The sequence below is a fragment of the Palaemon carinicauda genome, chromosome 13 (assembly GCF_036898095.1).
Source record: "Palaemon carinicauda isolate YSFRI2023 chromosome 13, ASM3689809v2, whole genome shotgun sequence".
NCBI classification, from domain to species: domain Eukaryota; kingdom Metazoa; phylum Arthropoda; class Malacostraca; order Decapoda; family Palaemonidae; genus Palaemon; species Palaemon carinicauda.
The window spans coordinates 57,511,207-57,536,432 of NC_090737.1; the positions used below are offsets into that span (position 1 = coordinate 57,511,207).

At 44.1% G+C, this 25,226-nt stretch overlaps 1 protein-coding gene across 1 annotated transcript in view; it reads right to left on the bottom strand.

Moving 5' to 3' along the window:
* Positions 1-3,014: 3,014 nt before the first annotated feature.
* Positions 3,015-25,226, bottom strand: part of LOC137652302 (glutathione S-transferase 1-like) — a 55,964-nt gene continuing 33,752 nt past the window's right edge. The window contains exon 4 of the mRNA XM_068385614.1: positions 3,015-3,728. Within this exon, the coding sequence (XP_068241715.1) occupies positions 3,399-3,728 (330 nt within the window). The 3' untranslated portion in view covers positions 3,015-3,398. The remainder of the gene's footprint in view (positions 3,729-25,226) is intronic.

Sequence of the window (25,226 nt, forward strand, 5' to 3'; positions counted from 1 at the left end):
GTTTCCCGCACAACCAATTGTTGCAGCCTTCCAGATAATAAAATCGTATGGTTAATCTGTCCTAGAGTAACCAATGACAAATTTCCAGAGGAAATAGGTGAAGCTCACACCTAAGATATGATTTTAAAATACCGGATAATAGACAAGAAAGAACTCACTTTCTTATCTGTAAGGCAACACCAAAGGGCTGTGCAAGACAACACAAAAGTGTTAGAACACACAGTGTTGTACCAATACTATACTATAGTTTTCTCCCTACAGTATATGCTATACTGAAGAATACTGGTACAGTATAGAAGGTAATGCGCCGGCCGGCACACACCATAACTAGCTTTAAAGTATACTACTTAACAGCTATAAGGCGGCAGAACGCTGGTTCAAATGCATGTGCCGGCCGGCAGTAACTGCCGGCCGGCAACAGCCAATGTCGGCCGGCAATGACTGCCGGCTGGCAACTACACAAGGTAGCACCCGGCTGCAGGCCACCGCTCATAGCGACTGGCAGACAAGGGCGTGACAAAAGCCGGCCGGCAAAGGTAAACAACCGATGCCGGCCAGCAGCAAAAGAACCAGAGAACTTCGATTGCCCGGCTGCCGGCCACATAGGACGGCAGCCGGGTCGGGTACAGCACTAGAAGAAAACAGAATGGATGCCAGGATAAGAGAGTATACTACCTCCAAGCCCGGCAATCCGAAAGAGTGCATATAAGGAAGGGGAGAATCTAATTCAGGCTTCCTGACCAATGCCGTCTGGCTCTACAGACAGACATGGATGAGGGACCAAGGGAGGTCCGGGCAGCACTCAAAGCAGAAGACCTTTGCCGGCCGGCACATTCTGCCGGCCGGCAAGGGACTGAGTCAATTCCACATCCTAACCTATACTAGGTCCAGATGTAGAATGACGTACAGTACTGTAACGGCTAGGCCATTACAGAGATAGAGGGGGAAGGGACAAAGAGGGTCTTACCAACCTTGCTTTAGTAAAGAATCACCCGCAGCCAAGAAAACTCATCTTAGCCTAAGGGAGATCCAAGGGGGGAGGCCAGCAATACTTGCCAACCCCCACTGAACCAAAGCAAGGAAGGTGTTGCTACTCCCAGGGAAAGGATCTTATCCTCCCACCGAGAACAGCAACAAGGACTAGTCTGCTAGATCACAAAAGAAGGAATCATCTCGTACAGAAACCTTCGGGAGTGACCTAAGGAGGCTAAGCCTCCTATGTCTGCGTCAGACTGGCGAGGGAGACTCTACCCCAAGCCAGACAAACACAGATTCAGACTAAAAAACTCTGATGTTCTGCTCCTCTCTGAAGCCAAACTTACTGGAACAGGAAGGTACAGTAACACCCCAATATAGTTGTATCGAAAGTTAATTCAGATAAACCACTAGGGTTAAGCCCATGGCTTAAACAGAGGGAAAGGGATTGCATACCTTCTCCGAAGAAAAGAAAGCAACCGGGGAGTATGAGAAAGTATACTAAGGCTCCATAGGCAACTTAGCCTAGGCACCAAGAGAATCGATTACCTAAATCACCGAAACTCACTCGTATACTATCTTGGAAATAATCAATATAATCTTAAATGTATAAAACTGCCTAAAGCTTCAATAAAATTTTAAAACACTCGGAAATCCAAAAATCATGCAGGAAAGTACTAGGGCCAAACGACTAGGCTACATGGTCTAGCGTAGGCCAGAATTGGCGAATACTTCGCCAAAACAAACAATACTAAAGCACGAATAAGGAAATCCTATGTAACGCTAAATAGCTAAAATTATTAAAGTAAAACAGCCGGGAACGTCGCTCTGGCTAACTAAAACTCATACCTAGCGAGCGACAGCGTCCAGGACGCCTCCGGTAGGCAACGGCTCTTGTAACAAAGATTATTACTATTAATCACTTTAAAAATTACCAAGAGCCTACATTTATACATAAAAGAAATAATACTCAACTAATCAGAGGCAGACAAAGTTGGAGAAAGCATAATAAAGCGATTAAATCCAAGATATTGCGAGAAACACAGGAAAAAACACCGAGTTGTTGAGCTACGCAAAAAGGAATACAGATGGCGCCAGAATCGGCGCAATGCACACTTATGGAACGGGAGAAGAGAGAGCCTTGCGAAGGGCTCTCCTTTTTCTTTCTCGTTTTCGTTTTCTTGCCAATTGACCCCTTCGAAGTGTTATCTCTGTTCGGGGTGCAGATTGCCATGTGGCGTGTCAAGAATACGTCCTCTGATATTTTGCGATATCCCTGGTACTTTCATTAGGGATATTCGCTCCAGGAGTTAGAATTCTGGGTACCTTAAGGTAAATTCTCTGGGAATATCGCCGTAGTTGTAATATACCCTAGGAAGCTACCCTATAGGAACTTCCACCAGGACGACATGGCTTGAGCCCAAAAATAAACTATATAACATATGCGAGTACAAGATCTTTAGTCTTACTCATATTTCTCACTTTATGTACCTTACTGCATTTTTTTCATGCACATTTACATATTTCAGTCTTTCTTACTGGGAATGTTTTCCATCTTTTTACCAACTGCTATAGTCAACCAATGTCTTAGAAAGCTGTCCATGAAATATAAAGCCTATCCTAATACTGAAAATATTGTCAATAATATTATTATAAAAATCCAGATATATCTAAGGTGGAACGCATTTGCGGGAACATTCATTATCATTAGGTCTTTCTTTATTATTATCTTTTTTTTTTAATCTAGTAATTCTATATCGGCCATTAAATTCATGTATTCCTTAAGATATTACATAAATTACACTTACAATTGAATTTATGTAATTCCACGAAATAAAAGAAATAGTAATTTTACATTGATGAAATGCAAGATCTCTCTTAGGAAGATATATAAGTTTCAAGTTAACACAAAGATTTTCGTTTTATTATTACTTTGCATCTTTTAAGCAACATTTTGCCAAATAAAATATTTCTTTGATCTGGTTTGTCTTACACTTATGCGAATTAAATCACAATACACAGGTAATAATAAAACAGTATTGTTTTTGTTTCGTATTAAGTTATTGGTACAAAAACATTTCGAAGTAGAGATACAAGATCACTATTCTAAACCAAACATGAATACTTCTATCACTATTTAGTGAGGTCTTATTATGGGTGAAAATATGTTTTTATGCATCTCCATTCCTTTCTCTTACGAAAGGGTTCTTAAATGGTGCCACAGTTCCTTAAAATTTACTTTGATCGTCTTCTCCATATGCTACATAATGATAATCCTTTACAATCTACCAACGAGAAAATTCATTAAGTGCAAACACAAAAAAGAAATTTAGTTTAACATTATTACTATTATTATAATTTTTTTTTCTACCTGACTTTCGATTTGCATCAAATCATAAAGCGAATGAAGCTTGACGATAAGATTAGTTTTCACTGTCATCTAGAGGTTGAATTTTGGATTTGTAAAAATCACCAAAAGCTTCTGCCCCTGGTGCATTGATGTCATTATACCCCGCCATTTGCTTGGCACATTTCTGAATCCACTTGTCAATGCGAGTGTGTTGCTGCATATCTACTACACCACTGGCATTCATGGTGGACACTGTCGCCGCAAGACAGAAGTCAGCCACGGTCATTTTGTTGCCTGCTACCCAAGGGTACTCCTTCAGGACGTCATTTAGCCACTTCAGAGCTTCTTCCACCTTTTCTCTATTTTCAGGATCAGGCTTCTTTCCTTGGAATAATACTGGAGCCTGAAAAGAAATAGAAATTACGTTACCATTGATTTAAATCATGAATAATTTTTTTTAAATGTTAATTCTCCTACAATACAAATTAGTCATAAACTTTTTGAATTTGTTATCTATTTTTCTAATTATGATTACATTTTTAAATTATGTAGATTAGATATACATATTTTGATATTCACTAGAACTTGTATTGGTTATCTGCTGAAGCATAATTAACTATTGATCTTTAAACCACCTAGAATGTGATTAGAATTTGCTTAACCTTTATATACATTGGTCATCAAAATAATTGAAACCTTTTTAAATGTCTCAAAATGTTTATTATACATAGTTCATGAAATATCTAACAATTTTCATGCCTTTTAACATGAAAAATTAACCCCATAATGATGTACTCTCTCTGACGTTGATCAAATAGTCAATGTGAGCAAATGTCAACTACTTTGCTGCCCTCCAAACACGATTTGCCTTACAGATTATACCACTGGTTGGTTTCATTCTTTTACAAGATTCCAACGACCTAATTTTGTATTTTTAGCTTGTTGATAGTTTTAGGTTTTTTGTAAACTTTCCACCCTAAGTCGATGCTTTGTCATCAAAGAACGATATCATAATTCTACTTCTAATTATCTATCAAGAATATATTGACTATCACAGTTAGAATTTTATATGATTATATGTTCATTCTTAGTAAATCGACTACATCGTACAGACAAATAATGTATTTATGAATGGTAGTTACTGGTCGAAACCCTTTGTGTCTATAGGCGTAAGAGATGACGATGATGAAGCTGTGAATATAAGCAGATTCAGAAAAAAATATATGACTTTGACATCTATAATTTACCGGATTTATTGTTTCTAGACTCTAGAAAACGGCCGGAATTTAGTGTGCGTGTTTTATTTTGCCACATTATACGGATAAATATTCTTACGTGCGTGTTAGTGTTAAAGGATATATATATATATATATATATATATATATATATATATATATATATATATATATATATATATACACATATATATATATATATATATATATATATATATATATATATATATATATATATGTGTGTGTGTGTGTGTGTGTGTGTGTGTATGTATGTATATCACATCCTACTACCCCAATTGACGCAAAGGTCCTTTGATAGATTTCGCCAGTCGTTTCTATTTTGAACTTTTAACTTCAATACCTATCCATTCATCACCTTCACGCTCAATTGTCCTCAGCCCTGTAGGCCTGGGTCTTACATCTCTTCTAGAGCTTTGTAGACCCCAATTGAACATTTGGTGACCTAGTCTCTCTTGAGGAGTGCGAAGAGCATGCCAAAACCTTCTCCATCTACCCTTCATCATGATATCATCAATATATGGCACTCAAGAATTCTCTCTTATATTTTCATTACTAATCCTGTCATGACATTTAACTCCCAATATCCTTCTGAGGGCTTTGTTCTCAAATCAACTAAATCTAAGCGAGGTTGTTTCATTGTTATCCATAATCCATCTCCACAGAATAACACATATCTCATTAAACTGATATATAGTCTGATTTGTATATGCAATTTCAGGCGATTTGATTTTCAAATTTTAATTAACATAGCCATTGCCTGATTTTCTGTTTTCAATCTTTCACCAAACTCTAATTCTAAAAACCCTGTAATGAACATCATAGTTCCTAAGTACTTGAATGATTCTACCTTATTAATCCTTTCTCCTTCCAAAGATATTTCATTTTCAATTGCATACTTCGTTCTCATCATCTCCGTCTTTCTTTTACTTATCTTCAGCCCAACCTCGTGTGATATTTCATACATTCTGGTAAGCAAGCATTGCAAATCCTGTGGTGTTTTGCTAACAAGGACAGCATTTTCAGCATACTCCAGGTCTGCCAAATTCCTATTACAAATCCAATCCGATCCTTCTCCACCATCTCTGACTGTTCCAAGTACTAAAAAATCCAAGAGGAGGATAAACAACATAGGTGATAACACATTTCCTTGGAGTACTCCACTGTTCCCTGGAAATTCATTCTATAAGACTCAATTAACATTAACTTTGCACTTGCTATGCTTCTGAACAGACTTAATCAAATTTACATATTGACGAGGAATTCCATAATGACGCATGAACCTCCACAAAATTGGCCGGTGCACACTATCAAAGTATTTTTCATAGTCCAAAAATGCAATCAAATGGGGATTTCTATATTCTACGCATTGCTGTACAACATAAAGCATGTCTTGAAAAGAACATTTGGTCAGTGCAACTACTACCTTTTCTAAATCTTGCTTGTTCATCTTTCAGCTTTTTCATCAATCTTTTTATCCAGTCTCTTTCGAATAAGCATCTTATATATTTTCTGAACAACTGACGTAAGTGTTATGCTTCTGTGATTATTGGCATCAGCCAGGTCAACCCCCCTTTTTTTTTCTTTTGGCTATTTTCACCAAAATTCTTCATTCTCATTCATCGGGTATTGCAAACGAAGAAGGGAGGGAAGAGAAGACGATGTACTGAGACCGAATAGACTAGCATAAAAAGACCATAAACAACTGGGGGTTGAAAGTCTTGCCTGAAGCCTTGGTCGTCCAGTAGACTAGCAACGGCTGATTAACATGATGATAATTATATATATATATATATATATATATATATATATATATATATATATATATATATATATATATATATATATATATATATATATATATATATATATATATATATATATATATATATATGGGCTCAAGCCATGTCGTCCTGATGGAAGTTCCTCTAAGGTAGCTTCCTAGGGTATATTACAACTACGGCGATATTCCCAGAGAATTTACCTTAAGGTACCCAGAATTCTAACTCCTGGAGCGAATATCCCTAATAAAAGAGCCAGGGATATCGTATAAATCAGAGGACGTATTCTTGACACGCCACATGGCAATCTGTACCCCGAACAGAGTTAACACTTCGTAGGGGTCAAATGGCAAGAAAACGAAAACAAGAAAGAAAAAGGGAGAGCCGTTCGTAAGGCCCTCTCTTCTCCCGTTTCGTAAGCGTGCCCTGCGCCGATTCTGGCGCCATCTGCATTCCTTTTTGCGTAGCTTTACAACTCGGTGTTTTTTCCTGTGTTTCTACCAAAATCTTGGATTTACTCTTTAATTATGCTTTCTCCAACTTCTTCTGCTTCGGATAAGTTGAGTACTATTTCTTTTATGTATAAATGTAGGCTCTTGATTAAAATTAAAGTAATTAAAAGAGTTATCTTTGATACAAGAGCTGTTGCCTGCTGGAGGCGTCCTGGACGCTGTCGCTCGCTAGATTAGGATTTATTTGGTTAGCAGAGCGACGTTCCCAGCCCCTTTCGCTTTAATAATTAGCTGCTTAGCTTATTTAGGAATTCTGTTATGATGCTTTAGTATAGCGCCTGGCGAAAGTTTTGCCTAGGCTGACCGACACTAGTCTTCGTAGCCTAGTTGTTGGCCCTTGTACTTCCTGCATGATAATTAGTCTTCCAAGTGTGATTTTATACTGTTAAAGCGTTAGGCAACGTTATACATATAAGCTTTTTTCGAGTATTTTCCAAGATAGTATTGGAGTGAGTTTCGGTGATTTAGGTAATCGATTCTCTTAGTGCCTAGGCTAGGTTGTCTTTGGCTATTAAAATATTGTCTGTTTCCCCGTTTGCTCCCTTCTCTTCGGGGAAGGGGCAAACCCTTTCCCTCTGCTTAAGCCTTAGGCTTAACTCTAGTGGTTTGTTTGAATTAATTTTCAAATATAACTATGCTGGAGTAGTACTGTACCTTCCTGCTCCAACTGGTTTGGTTCAGAGAAGGACAGTACTGCAGTGTATTAGTCTGAGTCCGTGTTGGTCTAGCGTGGGGTAGAGTCTCCCTTGCTGCCTGACACGGGCATAGGAGGTTTATCCTCCTTGGATCACCTCGGAGGGTTTCTGTAGTTATGATCCCTTCGCTCGGTGACCCCTAAGACTTGTCCTCTTTGCTGTTCCGGGTTCGGGATATGTTCCCTTTCCGGATTAGCAATTCCTTCCTTGCCTTGGTTTTAGGGAGGCAGCCAGTAGTGCCGGCCTCCCTCCCTGGATTTTCCCTGGCTGAGATGGGCTTTCTTAGTTGGGGATGATCCTTAACCAAGGCAAGGTTGGACAGGACCCTCTGTCCTTCCCCTCTGTTTTTTCCGTTTTCCTTTGCGTCAGCCGTCTCACATCCGTACCTAGCATAGGTTAGGATGGGGAGCTGACGTGGTCCCCTGTCGGCCGGCAGAGTGTGCCGACCGGCAGAGGCCCTATCCCTTGAGTGCTGCCCGGTCCTTCCTTGGTCCCTCAACCGCTGCCATCTGTAGATTCAATAAGCAGTGGTTAGGAAGCCTGACTTAGTGTCTCCCCTTCCTCTCGGAACTCTTTCGGGTGTCGGGCGCGGAGGTACATAGCCTCTTAGCCCGGCACCCATTCTGTTGTCTTCTCTTGTGTTGTCCTTGCCGTCTGCCGGCCTAGTGGCCGGCCGTCGGTAGGGGGGTGTTCGCTAGTTCTCTTGCTGTCGGTCGGCGGTGGTTTTATGCCTTTGCTGGCCGGTCTCCTTGCTCACCTGCCGGCCGCTATGAGTGGCGGCCGGCAGCCGGGCGCTACCTGGTGTGGATGCCAGCCGGCAGGGTTTACTCACTGCTGCCGACCGGCCTGCTACATCACTCGGTTGGCCGGTCACTGAGAGTGATGGCCGGCAGCTGGGTGCCAACCGGGTAGCTATGGACCGGCAACCATACCGGCCGGTTCAGGCATAGGAACTGGAGTTCTCCCCCGTCTGGGTGATCCTAAGTTGCATACTTGAGACCTACCTTTGGAAAAGGGGGGGGGGGGGTACTGACCGTCAAGAGCCGGCCGGCACACCACCCTCATGTACTGTATCAGTTCTTCCCTGTATGGTGTTTTCTACCAGGGGAGACCATGATATAGTAGGTTACAACACTGTCTTTTCTAACTTACTTGTGTTGCCTTGTGCAATCACTTGGTGTTGCCTTACAGGGATGAAAAGAGAATTCTTTTCATCTTTAGCCAGAATGGTAAAATCTTACCTTAGGTGTGAGCTACACCTAATTTCCCTCGGGAAATATGATCTTTGGTTATTCTAGCAAAGACTAACCATTTGATTTTAATGGCTGGTGGGCTTCCACAGGTGAGTGTGTGGGATTCACAAGTATGTGTCTTTTCCTTATTCTTTGTGGTCTTGCACGACCCGTTGCTGTTGGCCTTACAGATAAGAAAGTGAGTTCTTTCTTGTCTACTATCCGGTATTTTAAAATCATTCCTTAGGCGGGGGCTACACCTATTTCCTTTGGAAATTTTCCATTGGTTAATCTGGCATAGATTAACCATACGATTTTATTATCTGGAAGGCTACAACAATTGGGTGTGCGGGAATTACAAGGATGTGTCTTTCCTTTCCGTTTTGTTATGCTACTGTGCATATCCAGTGATACGTAGTTCACTTGATACTCATGGAAATTTCTTCTCTTTACAGGAGGACCATCCGTAGTGCAGATGTGTTTTCTTCAACGTCCGCAGTAGGACTCCTGCGGACATGGTTTTGTAGGAGGCGTGTGGCATGCGCTGTCTCCACGGATGTTCTCCGGTATTGGGTCCCTCAGGTATGTTTCGTATGCACTAACATATATATTGAGGCTTTTTCTTTTCGCTTCGCTCAAAATCCGTTTTTGTCTCCCCTACAACGGTGGATTCAAGGGATATAGCTAGGGAGAAGCTTCGTACCTGGGTGAGGGGATTTCAGAAGATCACCTCTGGACCTTATCTTCCAAATGAGAAGATGAGGGCTTCCTTTTCCCTAGGGCATCAACTGTTACAGTGATTCCCCAACCTCAAGAGGAGGTCCCCCTAATTCAGATCCCGGTGGATGCTGAAGTCGCGGTCGCCTTGCTTAGCATCCAGTTGGACGACAGGATGCCAGACGTGTCCGAACGTCTGGAGGAAGACCTCCTGGCAGAAGGCCAGGATGAAGTTCGAGCTCCGGACAAGGTAGCGGAAGAGGCCGAGAGATGTCGGCTGCTCCGGTTCAGGTCCTTGAACCTGCTCCCTCAACATCGTCTGCTCTCGCAGTAGAGCAGGCCCTCCCTCTATTGTTGGCTTGATCCAACAAAGGCAGAGGGAGAAGAATGGGAAGGCAACTGCATTGTAACTGCAGGGGCATATCCGGACTGCTATGTCCGGTTGAAGGAGGTACCAGCTTCAAAGGAAGAGACAGAGCCGGAGGAGGTCGTAGTGATAGACCATGCTAGGCTCATGCCTTGCTTTCATCTTCGATGAAAGAGAGGGGCTTCATGAACTCAAAGGTAGCTGTATTTGAGTAAGAGGCTCCCTTCCTTTGTGTCCTCTCCTGCCACAGCCTTCCCCCTTTTCGCTGAAAGGGTTTGCGGCGGTTTTGAAAACAGTCGAGGCTGGCAAGCCTTTCCCCTCCCTGGTGGAGTGTAAACCCTTGTTGCTGGCCTTTAGAAAGGAAGATTAATAAGCAAAACAAGGACTGGAAGGACGTCCATTTTACCTTCTCAGTCCAGATGTGGGAGGCGGATTTTGCCGGATGCCGGTTCGGCGAGATCCTCTCTAAGCTGTCTGGCTTTCTTTTGCGGAGAAGAACTCGAGACAAAAGAAAGACTGGCTGCCTCTTTGTTTCTTCAGTCCACTTTTGAGACAATGACAAGTGACCCCAAGGTCCATGAAAGGTTCATGGTTGTGATCAAGACTCATCTGGCCACTGTGACGAAGGATCTTTACAGCTCCGTCAGGGCGAAGAGAACCTGTAGGGAGTTCGTGTTCGCCCGGGCTACGATGAGGCACGAGCCAAGGAAACTAATCTCCTCCAACAGTTGGGACAAAGACCTTTTCCCTAGTGAATCGGTCAAAGAGGTTGATAGGGCCGCCACGGACGATAGAAATCTTCTCCAGGAGTGGGGCCTGTCTACCAAGAGAAATTCTTCCCCGGATGGGGTCCCCAACCTTTGAGGAAGACTAAAAGGATTAGGATACTTTCTCGGCCAGCTAAGTCAAGTAGACAACAGCAGCAACGGCATTTGCTGATGCCCTCAGTGCCCCAGATGGTGGCAAAAACCCCGACCACACTTCAGTGGGTTCCCCAATTCGTGTCGACACAGTCTCCGGCATTCAACCCATCGTTCGAAGGTCAGTCAACTGCCTGTCGAGCAAGCCTGGAGGAGCAGCCAGAAGTTCGTCTAGGCACCCCTCAAGGAGAAGGGGTTTCATGGGTTGTCGCGGTCAGAGAGGCAAGACCTCAGGACAACAGTCCGAGCGAGATGATATTGGTAGAAGGGAGTCTCCAACGCTTTTGGGGATCGGTGGACCTTCGATCCCTGGGTCCACAGCCTACTCAAGAAGGGACTGGGCTGGAGCTGGTACAGCACTCCATCCCCATACCCTCGGCGTTTTTCCGATACTCCACCCCCGTTCTGGAGGAGTTCATTCAAGAACTGTTAGAGGAAAAGTGATCCGAAGGGTAAAGTCCATCTAATTCCAAGGGAGGCTGTTTTGTGTTCCCAAGAAGGACTCGGAAAACTCGGAGTCATTCTGGATTTGTCGCCACTTAACAAGTTCATAGCGAACTACAGGTTCAAGATGCTAACAATGCAACACATAAGGACCTCACTGCCCAAGAGGGCATTTACCGCCTCCATAGTTTTGTCAGACGCCTATTGGCACGTTCCAATCTATTGTCGATTCTCTTCCTACCTAAGGTTCAGGCTACAACGAAGACTATACGCCTTCAGAGCCATGCCTCTCGGGCTAAAAATAGCCCCAAGGATTTTCACGATGCTTGCGAACGTAGTTCTCAGTCAATTACGCCTAAAGGGAATTCAGGTAGTAGCCTACCCGGATTTTTGGCTGGTGTGGGCAGCATCCAGGACAGAATGCTTGCAAGCTTCCCTGTATGTGATCCATTTCCTAGATTATCTAGGCTTCAAGATCAACAGAAAAAGTCTCAACTTTCTCCATCTCTAAGTTCCGGTGGGTGTGAATCCACTGGGACCTAATGTCACACCGTTTTCTCCGTCATGGCGGAGAAAAGAAAGGAGATAGCTGGTTCTGTCAAGAGACTTCTAGATTCCGTATGGATATCAGATGCGAACTGGAGAGTGTACTGGGGTCTCTCCAGTTTACTTCGGTGACAGATCCGGTGCTAAGAGCACAGCTAAAGGATGCAACCGGAGATTGGAGTAGTTATGCATCAGATGCGCGAAGAGATCTGAGAAGACCAGTTCCGCTTCGTCGAAATACTCTTCTCAGGCCTTGGTCCCAAGCCAGACTTCTTAGGAAGTCGGTTCTTCTTCATCCACCTCCCCCGTCGGTGACGAGTCACTCAGACGCCTCGAAGGAGGGATGGGGAGTTCACTCTCATCAGAAAAAGGCCCAAGGGTCTTGGTCCAGTCTATTCAAGACCTCTCACAGTCATTTTCTAGAGACTATGACAGTCCTTCTTTCCTTAAAGAAAGTCTCCCCGCATCGCTCGATCCACATTAGGTTGGTGCTGGACAGCGGGGGAGTTGTGAGATGCTTGAATCGACAAGGATCAAGGTCACCACCTCTCAACCAGGTGATGTTGGCCATCTTCCGATTTTGGGGGAAGAAGAAATGGTACCTGTCAGCAGTCCACCTTCAAGGAGTCCGCAATGTGACAGCGGACGCTCTATCCAGGTTCACACCGATAGAGTCGGAATGGTCCCTAGACGCAGGACTATTCTCTTTCATTCTGAGTCAAGTCCCAGAACTGCGGCTAGACCTCTTTGCGACGAAAGACAACAAGAAGTTGCCCCTGTATGTGTCCCCGTACGAGGACCCCTTGGCGGAAGCAGTGGACGCGATGTCCCTCGACTGGAACAGATGGTTCAGGATTTATCTGTTCCCTCCTCACAACCTTCTGTTGAGGGTCCTTAACAAACTGAGATCATTTAAGGGAGTAGCGGCAGTAGTGGCCCACAAGTGGCCGAACAGTGTGTGGTTCCCTCTGGCATTGGAACTACGATTGGAGTTTCTACCGCTACCAGATCCAGTTCTGACCCAATGAGTCCAGAAGTCAATTGTCTGCGCTTCATTACAGAAAACCCGGACCCAGTAGCTCATGATTTTCTTTCCTTAACAGGTGAGAAAGTGTTTTGTTGAAAGTGTTTCGGGATTTCGAAAGCCAGCATAGACTTCCTAGAGGATTATAAGTGCAAACCTTTTAAAAGGCAATATGAGTCATCTTGGAGAGAATGGGTAGCCTTTGTCAGGCGAAGATTCCGCAGGAGATCACGACGGACTTCTGCTTATCTTCCTTCATCCATCTCCATGGTTATGGATTGGTAACTAACACGATTTTAACATGTAGGTCTGCTTTGACAAGACCCATTCTATATGCCTTCCAGGTCGACCTCGCTAACGAGATCTTTTATAAAAGTTCCGAAAGCCTGCGCTAGGCTCAGACCTTTAGCACCTCCAAAGCCCAATTCTGGGTCTCTAGAAAAGTTCTTCATTTTGCTTCGCTGTTGAACAATAAGGAGTGTGTGTTAAAGGATTTGACCCATAAGTTATCCTCCTTTTTGCACTCGCGTCCGGGGCCAGGGTTAGTGAGATCATACCCCTCTCGAGAGAGGAAGGTCGTGTTCAGTTCCTGGATGGGTGAACTGAACCTCTTTCCGGATCCTACGTTTCTCACCAAGAACGAGTTACCCACCATCAGGTGGGGTCCCTGAAGAATCTGCCCTCTGAAAGAAGATGCATCTCTATGTCCAGTAGAATGCCTAAAGGTCTATCTTCGTAGAACTTCAGACTTCAAGGGTGGCCAACTGGCCAGGGGAGAAACGTCAGGCTCAAAATTTATCACTGAAACAACTCAGGGCGGAAATCACATATCTTATTCGCAGAGCGGATCCTGACTGTTCACCCACAGGTCACGATCCGAGGAAAGTTGCTTCATCCTTAAACTTCTTTAGTTGTAGGGATTTTGAACATCTTCGTTCGTACACTGGCTGGAAGTCTTCCAGAGTGTTCTTTCGTCACTATGCGAAGCAAGTGCAGCAACAAAGAGGTTCTGTGGTAGCAGTGGGTTGCATCGTTAACCCTGCTGTTTAACTCTGCGAGGAACAGTGCTTAATTGGGACAATTAATTCCAGGGTGAGTGTGTAGTCACATATTGTACTACAAACTATGTGAGGGTACTGCGTGACCCACGTTGACTGTTCCACTTTCAAAGGTGAACCCAGCATAAGTGCAAACATGCGTGCCGAGCGTTTCTAACGCTAATGTGACTGATTAGTAATACAGACTTTTGACTTTGATACTTTGGTATCTTAAAAGTGGCTCCAATGTTTTTCTTTCAGACAAACAAGTTTCTGTTTACTATCATACTTATGCTTAAAGTTTTAGTTATCCTCCTCTTATATATAGATATATATATATATATATATATATATATATATATATATATATATATATATATATATATATATATATATATATATATATATGAGTGTGGTTAACCTGTTTGTTTATTGTCTGTCAATAAACTGGTTCTTGAGAACCTTGCGTCTCCTTCACCTGTGAGCATTCATTCTATGTATATTTACCCGGGGATAATTCTAATAGAATGTTCCCTTATGCAAGCTAATATTGCATGGGTTTATGCTTTCCCCTAGCTGGAGAACTCCATCCCATAAAGGGATGGTGGCGGATTTACGAGTTTCCTCCTAAGCGGATATAAACCTTTGTCCAATACGTGTTTTGAGCGGAGGACTGGTCGATATTTCATATTGACACAGTGATTCTTTTCGAACTTCGCTTTACCTAGTATGGGGTGAGACCACTATACTCGCTTGCCTGGGGTTCATACTTAGATATATGTACTCTTCGAGACTTTCCCAGAGTCTAGTGAGACTCTTCCCTGTTGGGGGCAGGAAGCTCTATCATGGTTTATGATTAGTTGAAAAGATGTATGACGGTAACATCTTAGGTCTCTAGGTCGCGTCGACTGGGGGAAATACTTCTGAGGAGTACGGCACATTTTGAGAATCCACAGATACAGTAATGCTCTGGTATACTTCCATCAGGACGACATGGCTTGAGCCCAAAAAACGGATTTTGAGCGAAGCGAAAAATCTATTTTTGGGTAAGATGGCCATGTTGTCCTGATGGACCCGCCCTTCCCTTTCTATGAAAGGGCCGTAGGACCCCTCCCTACATACAGTATCTGTAGCACCTCGTGTTTCGCTACAAGGAATGCAGATGGCGCCAGAATCGGCGCAGGGCACGCTTACGAAACGGGAGAAGAGAGGGCCTTACGAACGGCTCTCCCTTTTTCTTTCTCATTTTCGTTTTCTTGCCATTTGACCCCTACGAAGTGTTAACTCTGTTCGGGGTACAGATTGCCATGTGGCGTGTCAAGAATACGTCCTCTGATTTATACGATATCCCTGGCTCTTTTATTAGGGATATTCGCTCCAGGAGTTAGAATTCTGGGTACCTTAAGGTAAATTCTCTGGGAATATCGCCGTAGTTGTAATATACCCTAGGAAGCTACCTTAGAGGAACTTCCATCAGGACGACATGGCCATCTTACCCAAAAATAGATTTTTCGCTTCGCTCAAAATCCGTTATATATATATATATACATATATATATATATATATACATAAATATATACATACATATATATATATATATATATATATATATATATATATATATATATATATATATATATATATATATATATAAATATATATAAATATATATATATATATATATATATATATATATATATATATATATATATATATATATATATATATATATATATATATATATATATATTTTTTTTTGGGCTCAAGCCATGTCGTCCTGATGGAAGTTCCTATAGGGTAGCTTCCTAGGGTATATTACAACTACGGCGATATTCCCAGAGAATTTACCTTAAGGTACCAGAATTCTAACTCCTGGAGCGAGTATCCCTCGTGAAAGGGATATCGCGACATATCAGAGGACATATTCTAGACGCGTCACATGACAATCTACATCCTGGACAGAGATTTCGTCTCGTAGGAGGTGATTGGCGAGATACGAATTCAGGAAAGAAAAAGGGGAGCCGCTCCCAAGGCTTCCCTATCCCCCGATTCGTATGCGTGCCTGGCGCCAATCCTGGCGCCATCTGTATTCCTTTTTGCGTAGCTTAACAACTCGGTGTTTTTTCCTGTTTTTCTCGCAAATATTGGATTTATTCGACTTTTCATGGCTTCTCCGTCTTCGTCGGCCACTGATAAGTTGAGTATAGTGTCTTTTATGTATAAATGTAGGCTCTTGGTAAAATTTTGAGTGATTAATAGGATTAATCTTTGATACAAGAGCCGTAGCCTACCAGAGGCGTCTTGGACGCTGTCGCTCGCTAGGTATAAATTAGTTAGTCAGAGCGACATTCCTGGTTGTTTTGCTTTAATAAATTTTAGCTATTTAGCATTACATAGGATTTCCTTTCGTGCTTAGTATTATTTGGCGAAGTATTCGCCATTCTGGCCTACGCTAGGCCATGTAGCCTAGTCGTTTGGTCCTAGTACTTCATGCATGATTATGGTTTTTCCGAGTGTAATTAAAATTTTATTGAAGCTTTAGGCTATATTTTATACATTTTAGACTGTGTGGAATATTTCCAAGATAGTATACGAGTGAGTTTCGGTGAATTAGGTAATCGATTCTCTTGGTGCCTAGGCTAGTTGCTTATGGAGCCTTAGTATACTTTATCATACTCCCCGGTTGCTTTCTTTTCTTCGGAGAAGGTATGCAATCCCTTTCCCTCTGTTTAAGCCTTGGGCTTATCCCTAAGTGGTTTTTTCCGAATTTATTTTCGATAAAACTATACTAGGGTGTTACTGTACCTTCCTGTTCCTGTAGTTATGGTTCAAGAGGGACAGAACAACAGAGTTTTTAGTCTGAGTCTGTGTTGTCTGGCTTGGGGCTGAGTCCCCCTCGCTGACCTAACACATTCAAAGGGAGCTTAGCTCCCTTAAGTCACTACCGAAGGTTTCTGTGGATATGATTCCTTCTTTTGTGATCTACCAGACTAGTCCTTGTTGCTGTTCTCGGGGGAGGATAAGTTCTTCCCTTGGGAGTAGCAACGCCTTCCTTGCTTTGGTGCTCTGGAAGCTGGCAAGTATTGCTGGCCTTTCCCCTTAGATCTCCCTTAGGCTAAGATAAGTTTCTTGGCTGCGGGTGATCTGACACTAAAGCAAGGTTGGCAGGACCCTCTTGTCCCTTCCCCCTCTTTCTTCGTAATGGCCGAGCCATTACTGTACTGTACGTCGTTCTACATCTGGACCTAGTATAGGTTAGGATGTGGAATTGACTCAGCCCCTTGCCGGCCGGCAGAGCTGCTAGCCGGCAAGGGTCTTATGTTTTCGAGTGCTGCCCGGACCTCTCTTGGTCCCTCATCCATGCCTGCCGGCAGAGCCGGACGGCATTGGTCAAGGAAGCCTGAATTAGTTTCTCCCATTCCTTATATGCACTCTTTCGGTTGCCGGGCTTGGAGGTTGTGTACACTCTTATCCCGGTATCCATTCTATTTTTCTTTTTCTTCTAGTGCTGTACTTGTCCCAGCTGCCGGCCTATGAGGCCGGCAGCCGGGCAGGTGTAGTCCTCTGGTTCTTTTGCTGCCAGCTGGCATCGGTCTTGTACCTTTGCCGGCCGGCTTATGTCAGCCCTTGTCTGCCGGTCACCAAGAGTGTGGCCGGCAGCTGGGTACTACCTTGTGTAGTTGCTGGCCGGCAGCCATTGCCAGCCAACACTGGCTGTTACCGGCCGGCAGTTGCTGCCGACCGGCACAGGCATTTGAACCAGAGTGCTGCCGCCCTATAGCTGTTAAGTAGTATACTTTAAAGCTAGTGGTGGTGTGTGCCGGCCGGCAAAGGCAGGCCGGCACACATCCCCCTATACTGTACTAGTATTCTTCAGTATAACATATACAGTAAGAAGAAAACTATGGTAAGGGTTTTGGTACAGCACTGTGTCTTCTAACACTATTGTTTTTTCTTGCACATCCCTTTGCTGTTGCCCTACAGATAGGAAGCTGAGTTCTTCCCTGTCTATTATCCAGGATTTTAAAATCATTGCTTAGGTGTGAGCTCCACCTGTTTCCTCTGGAAACCTTGCATTGGTTACTCTAGAAGAGATAAACCATTTTGATTTTATTATCTGGAAGGCTGCAACAATGGGTTGTGAGGGAAACACAATTGTGTGTCTTTCCTTTCTGAATTGTTATGCTATACTATGCATATCCAGTGATACATAGTTCACTTGATACTCATGGAAATTTCTTCTCTTTACAGAAGGACACTCCGAAGTGGGGAAGTGCTTTCTGCAATGTCAGCAGCAAGAACCTCTGCGGACATGAGTTTTGTAGGAGACACGCAGCATACGCTGTCTCCAAGGATGATCTCCGGTATTGGGACCCTCAGGTATGTACTGTGTGCACTAACCTGATTACTGAGACATTTAAATAGCTAGGAAGAAGCTTCGTTCCTGGGTAAGGGGCTTCCAAAAGAACACTTCTGGCCCTTATCTTCCAAGTGAGAAGATGAGGGCGTATCCTTTCCCTAAGGCATCAGCTGATGCAGTGATTCCCCAGCCTCAAGAGGAGATCCCCTAAGTTCAGATCCAGGTGGATGCTGAAGTCGCGGTCGCGATGCAAGACATCCAGCTAGATGACAGGATGTCTGATGTGGACGGGTGTCAGGAGGAAGACCTCCTGGCAGAAGCCCAGGATGAAGTTCAAGCCCCTCTATATCGGCCGGTCTCCCAGTAGAGCTGGGACAGGCCCTCTCTTCTATTGTTGGAATGATCCAACAAATGCAGAAGGAGAATCAGGAGAAGGCGGCTGCAATGGAACTGCGAATGCAGTGCCTTGCAGAAACACATGGGCCCCAGAAAAAGCTCAATGTGAAAGACCTTCCCTTGTGCTCAGATGCTAACCCATGGAGGTATGCTGAGCACATGCCGATGACGACTGGAAAGATCGTCATCTCGGATAAGCTGGGCTCAGTTCCCCTGGAGGGTGGAATTCTGGCCCAGCAAGGCATCATATCCGGACTGTTATGTCCGGCTGAGGAAGGAACCAGCTTCAAAGGAGGAGACAGAGCCGAAGGAGGTCATAGTGATGGACCATGCTAAGGCTCAAGCTCTACTTTCATCCTCGATGAAAGAGAGGGGCTTCTCTAACTCAAAGGTAGCCGCATTGAATAGGAAGCTCCCTTCCTTTTTGTCCTCGCCTACTAGAGCCTTCCCCTTTTTACAGAAAGGGTTTCTGGCTGTACTAAAAGCAATCGAGGCCAGCAAGTCTTGCCCCTCCCTAGAGGAGTGTAAACCCTTGTCGCTGGCCGTGCCTATGGACCACAAAGACTGGAAGGACGTCCATCTTACGTTCTCAGTGGGAAAGTTGGATGCTGATATTGCCGGACGTCAGTTCGGCAAGGACCTCCCTAAGCTGTCTGACTTTCTTTTGCGAAGTGAGTTCGATACAAAAGAAAGACTGTCTGCCTCAATGTCTCTTCAGACTACTCTCGAGACGATGGCAAGTGACCCCAAGGTCCATGAAATGTTCATGGTAGTGGCCAAGCCTCATCTGGCCACAGTGACGAAGGACCTTTATGGCTTCGTCAAGGCAAGGAGAGCTTGTAGGGAGTTCGTGTTTACCTCGGCTACGGTGAGGCACGAGCCAAAGAAACTAATCTCCTCCAACATTTGGGGAAAAGACCTTTTTCCCTACCGACTTGGTCAAAGAAGTTGTTGATAAGGCCGCCTTGGAGAATAGAAACCTTCTCCAGAAGTGGGGCCTGGCTATCAAAAGAAAGTCTTCCCCGGATGAGGGTCCTCAACCAAAGAGGAAGAGTATGAGGACTAGGCTACCGTCTCGGCCAGCCAAGCCTCTTAGACAGCAACAGCAACTGCAATTGCCATTGCCCCCAGTGCCCCAGATCGTGGCACAAACCCCGACCACCTTTCAGTGGGTACCCCAGGCCGTGTCGACACAGTCCATGGCATTCACCCCAGCGTTCGAAGGGCAGTCTACTTCCTTTCGAGCAAAGCCTAGAGGAGCAGCCAGAGGCTCGTCTAGACGCCCCTCAAGGGGAAGGGGATTCAGGGGTGGTCGTGGTCAGGAAGGCAAGACCTCAGGACTGCAGTCCAAGTGAGGTGATACCGGTAGGAGGGATACTTCTGAAATTTCGGGATCGGTGGACCTTCGATCCCTGGGCCCACAGCCTACTCAAGAATGGACTGGGCGGGAGCTGGTACAGCACTCCACCCCCGTGCCTTCGGTTTTTCCAACACTCCACCCCCGTTATGGAGGAGTACGTTCAAGAACTGTTGGAGAAAAAAGGTGATCCGAAGGGTGAAGCCCATCAATTTCTAAGGGAGGATGTTTTGTGTTCCCAAGAAAGACTCGGAAAAGCTCAGAGTCATTCTGGACTTGTCGCCACTCAACAAGTTCATAGTGAATTGCAAATTCAAAATGCTAACACTGCAACACATAAGGACCTTACTGCCCAAGAGGGCATATTCCGTCTCTATAGACTTGTTAGACGCCTATTGGCACATTCCAATTAGCCATCGACTCTCCCCCTACCTAGGTTCAGGCTACAACGAAGACTATACGCCTTCGGAGCCATGCCATTCGGGCTAAACATAGCCCCAAGGATTTTTACGAAGCTTGCGAGCGTAGCTCTCAAACAATTACGCCTAAAGGGAATTCAGGTAGTAGCCTACCTGGACGACTGGTTGGTGTGGGCAGCATCCGAGACAGAATGCTTGCAAGCTTCCAGTCAAGTGATCCAGTTCCTAGAGTACCTAGGCTTCAAGATCAACAGAAAAAGTCTCGACTTTCTCCATCTCAAAAGTTCCAGTGGCTGGGAATCCACTGGGACCTTTTGTCACACCGTTTCTCCACCCCGGCAAAGAAAAGGAAGGAGATAGCGGGTTCTGTCAAGAGACTTCAAGATTCCGAAAGGATATCAAGACATGAGCAGGAGAGAGTACTGCGCTCTCTCCAGTTTGCTTCGGTGACAGACCCAGTGCTAAGAGCACAGCTAAAGGATGCAATCGGAGTTTGGAGAAGTTATGCATCAAACGCATGAAGAGATCTGAGAAGACCAGCCGCTTCGGCTAAGTACTCTTCTCAGGCCTTGGTCCCAAGCCAGACATCTAAAGAAGTCAGTTCTTCTTCAGCCACCTCCCCCGTCGGTGACGATTCACTCAGACGCCTCGAAGGAGGGATGGGGAGGTCACTCTCATCGGAAAAAAGTCCAGGGGACTTGGTCCAAGCTATTCAAGACCTTTCACATAAAACTTTCTAGAAGCTAGGCCAGTGCTCCTTACCTTAAAGAAAGTCTCCCCGCGTCACTCGATCCACATAAGGTGGTGATAGACAGCGAGGTAGTTGTGAGATACTTGAATCGACAAGGATCGAGGTCACCACCTCTCAACCAGGTGATGTTGGCCGTCTTCCGATTGGCGGAAAAGAAGAAGTGGTACCTGTCGGCAGTTCACCTTCAAGGAGTCCGCAATGTGACAGCGGACGCTCTATCCAGGTTCACACCGATAGAGTCGGAATGGTCCTTAGACGCAGGATCATTCTCCTTCATTCTGAATCAGTCCCAGAACTGAGGATAGACCTCTTTGCGACGAAAGACAACAAGAAGTTGCCCCTGTACGTGCCCCGTACGAGGACCCCTTAGCGGAAGCAGTGGACGCGATGTCCCTCGACTGGAACAGATGGTCCAAGATTTATCTGTTCCCTCCTCACAACCTTCTGTTGAGGGTCCTCAACAAACTGAGATCCTTCAAAGGGTAGCGGCAATAGTGGCCCACAAGTGGCCGAACAGCGTGTGGTTCCTCCTGGCATTGGAACTGTAGCTGAAGTTTGTACCACTACCAGATCCAGTTCTGACCCAGCGAGTCCAGAAGTCAACTGTCTGCGCTTCATTACAGAAAACCCGGACCCTGCAGCTCATGATTTTCTCTCCCTAGCGGTGAGAAAGCGTTTCGGGATTTCGAAAGCCAGTATAGACTTCCTTGAGGAATATAAGTGCAAATCTACTAGAAGGCAATATGAGTCATCTTGGAGAAAATGGGTGGCCTTTTGTCAAGGCGAAGATTCCGCAGGAGATCTTGACAGACTTCTGCTTATCTTTCTTCTCCACCTCCATGGTCAAGGGTTGGCAGCGAACACGATTTCAGCGTGTAAGTCTGCTTTGACAAGACCCATTCTATATGCCTTCCAGGTCGACCTAGGTAACGAGATCTTTAATAAAGTCCCGAAAGCCTGTGCTAGGCTCAGACCTTCAGCACCTCCAAAGCCCATTTCATGGTCTTTAGACAAGTTCTTCATTTCGCTTCTCTGTTGAGCAATGAAGAGTGTGCGTTAAAGGATTTGACACAAAAAGTTATTTTCCTATTTTGCACTCGCGTCCGGGGCCAGGGTTAGTGAGATTGTAGCCTCTCGAGAGAGGCAGGTCGTGTTCAGTTCCTGGATGGGGGAGAACTGAACCTGTTTCCGGATCCTACGTTTCTCGCCAAGAATGAGTTACCCACCAACAGGTAGGGTCCCTGGAGAATCTGCCCTCTGAAAGAAGATGCATCTCTATGTCCAGTAGAATGCCTAAAGGTCTATCTTCATAGAACTTCAGACTTCAAGGGTGGTCAACTATTCAGGGGAGAAACATCAGGCTCAAATTTATCTCTGAATCAACTCAGAGCGAAAATCACATATTTTATTCGCAGAGCGGATCCTGACAATACACCCGCAGGTCACGATCCGAGGAAAGTTGCCTCATTCTTAAATTTCTTTAATTGTATGGATTTTGAACATCTCCGTTCATACACTGGCTGGAAGTCTTCCAGAGTGTTCTTTCGCCACTATGCGAAGCAAGTAGAGGAACTAAAAGAGATCTGTGGTAGCAGTGGGTCGCGGTGTTAACCCTACTGTTTAACTCTGCGAGGAACAGTGGTCTTAATTGGGACGATTAATTCCAGGGTGAGTGTGTAGTTACATACTGTACTACAAACTAAGTGAGGGCACTGTGTTGCCCATCCAGACTGTTCCATTTCCGAAGGTGAACCTAGCATAAGTGCAGACATGTGTGCCGAGCGTTTCTAACGCTAATGTCATTGATTTGTAATACAGGCTTTTATGACTTTGATACCTCGGTATCTTAAAAGTGGCATCTAATGTTTTTTCTTTCAGACAAACAAGCTCTGTTTACTATCATACTTATGCTTAAAGTTTTGGGTTATCCTCTTCTTATGTATATATATATATAATTGTGGTTAACCTGTCTATTTATTGCATGTCAATAATCTGGTTCTTGAGAACCTTGCGTCTCTTTCACCTGTGTCAATTTATTGGTATAATTGAGCATTCATTCTATGTACCTTATCTGGGATAATTCTAATAGAATTGTTCCTTTATGCAAGCTATGTTGCATTGGTTTTCTTCCTATGCGGATATAAAATCTTTGTCCAATACAAGTATTGTGCGGAGAACTGGTCGATATTTCATATTGACGCAGTGGTTCTTTACAAACTATGCTTTACTTAATATAGGGCGAGACCACTATATTAGCTTGCCAGGTATTCATACATAGATATACAGTGAACCCTCGCTACTTCGCGGTTCGACAATCGCGGATTCACCACTTCGCGGGGTTTTCCCATAACCCATATATATATACATATCGCGGATTTTCCGGAAAATTCGAAAATACCGCGAAATCTGAAGACAACCAAATACGATATTTTGTTACCTGTAATTCCATTAATACTGTAATTAGTAATATCTGCTCTTACTGATTGTTCATTGCATTATATATGATATATAATTCAGCACAGAAAGAAATAAAACACGAAAAGAGAATGTGATCATACGATAATTCAGTACGTAGTAAAATTAAATCGAACATGAAACGCAAATCAGATGCAGTCATACCATATTAGAATGGTGTGTACTGTAATGGATGTGCTTCTTTTCCATGAATCTTTTGTATGTATACGTACGTAGTACAGTACTGCATCCAATAATATTCTTTGTTGCAAAAATCACATTTCGAATAAGCGTACGAGAGAGAGAGAGAGAGAGAGAGAGAGAGAGAGAGAGAGAGAGAGAGAGAGAGAGCGTAAAATAGCGTACGTAAATTTTTATTATTATTGTTATTATTATTATTATTGTTGTTGTTGTTAATAAAATTATTATTGTTATTATTATTATCATTATTATTATTATTATTACTGTACAGTATTATTATCATTATTTATTATTATTACGGTATTGTACTTAATCTACGTACGTTCAGTATGCGCGGGGCATCTTCTATGAGTAACCAACGCATCATAGTACTGTAAGACGGGTTGTGATTGGTTCAAGCGCTGATAGATGACGAATCAGAACTCAAGTTTTGTTATCTAGCCTGTGATTGGTGTTTTGCCCGCATCTTCTACCCGCAGCATCAAAGTTCTCGCGGGGCTGGATCGTTCACTTTCTCTTTCCGCGTATCGCTGAGTAGACGTTCTTAAGTTTGTGAAGTTTAATCTGTGCTGTGTGCGACTGTTTTAAGTTGAACTTTTTGTTGAACTTTCTGTTAAATCCTACTGTACAATGCCTCCCAAGCGTTCTGCTTCTAGTAAGGCTGGTAGTGAGCCTAAACGCCACCGAAGGATGATGACGATAGCTGAGAAGGTTACGCTTCTCGACATGTTAAAAGATGGTAGAAGTTACGCGGCCGCCGGCCGCCATTTTGGCATCAACGAATCCACCGTTCGCTATATCAAAAAGGACGAGGCGAACATTAGAATGACGGCTGCAATCACCTTTAGCAGATCAGCGAAGCGAGTCGTTACAACGCGTAATAAAACGATCGTACGCATGGAAGGTGCTTTAGCTGTGTGGATTGCCGACTGCCGGAAGAAGAACATAGCCTTGGATACGAACACCATCCAAACAAAGGCTTTGAGTTTATATGAGAATTTTGCTGCAAAGGAACCTAAAGACGACGACGGCAACCATGCTGAAGATGATGATGATGCAGATGATCCTCAACCAGGGACATCCACTGATTCCCAGCCTCAGAAACGTTTTTCCGCAAGCAAAGGATGGTTCGCGAAGTTTCAGAAACGCTTCGCCCTGAAAAGCGTTTCCCTGCATGGGGAGTCTGCTTCCGCTGACACTGCCGCTGCTGAAACTTACGTGAACCAGACGTTCAAGAATATTATCGCCGAAGGTGGATACAAGCCGGAACAAGTCTTTAATATGGATGAGACTGGCTTGTTTTGGAAGAGAATGCCGTCGCGAACTTTCCTGTTCAAAGAGGAAGCCAAAGCCTCTGGCTTTAAGGCATTCAAGGATCGCGTTACCCTCGTGATGTGTGGCAATGCTGCTGGATTTTTGTTAAAGCCGGGGCTTA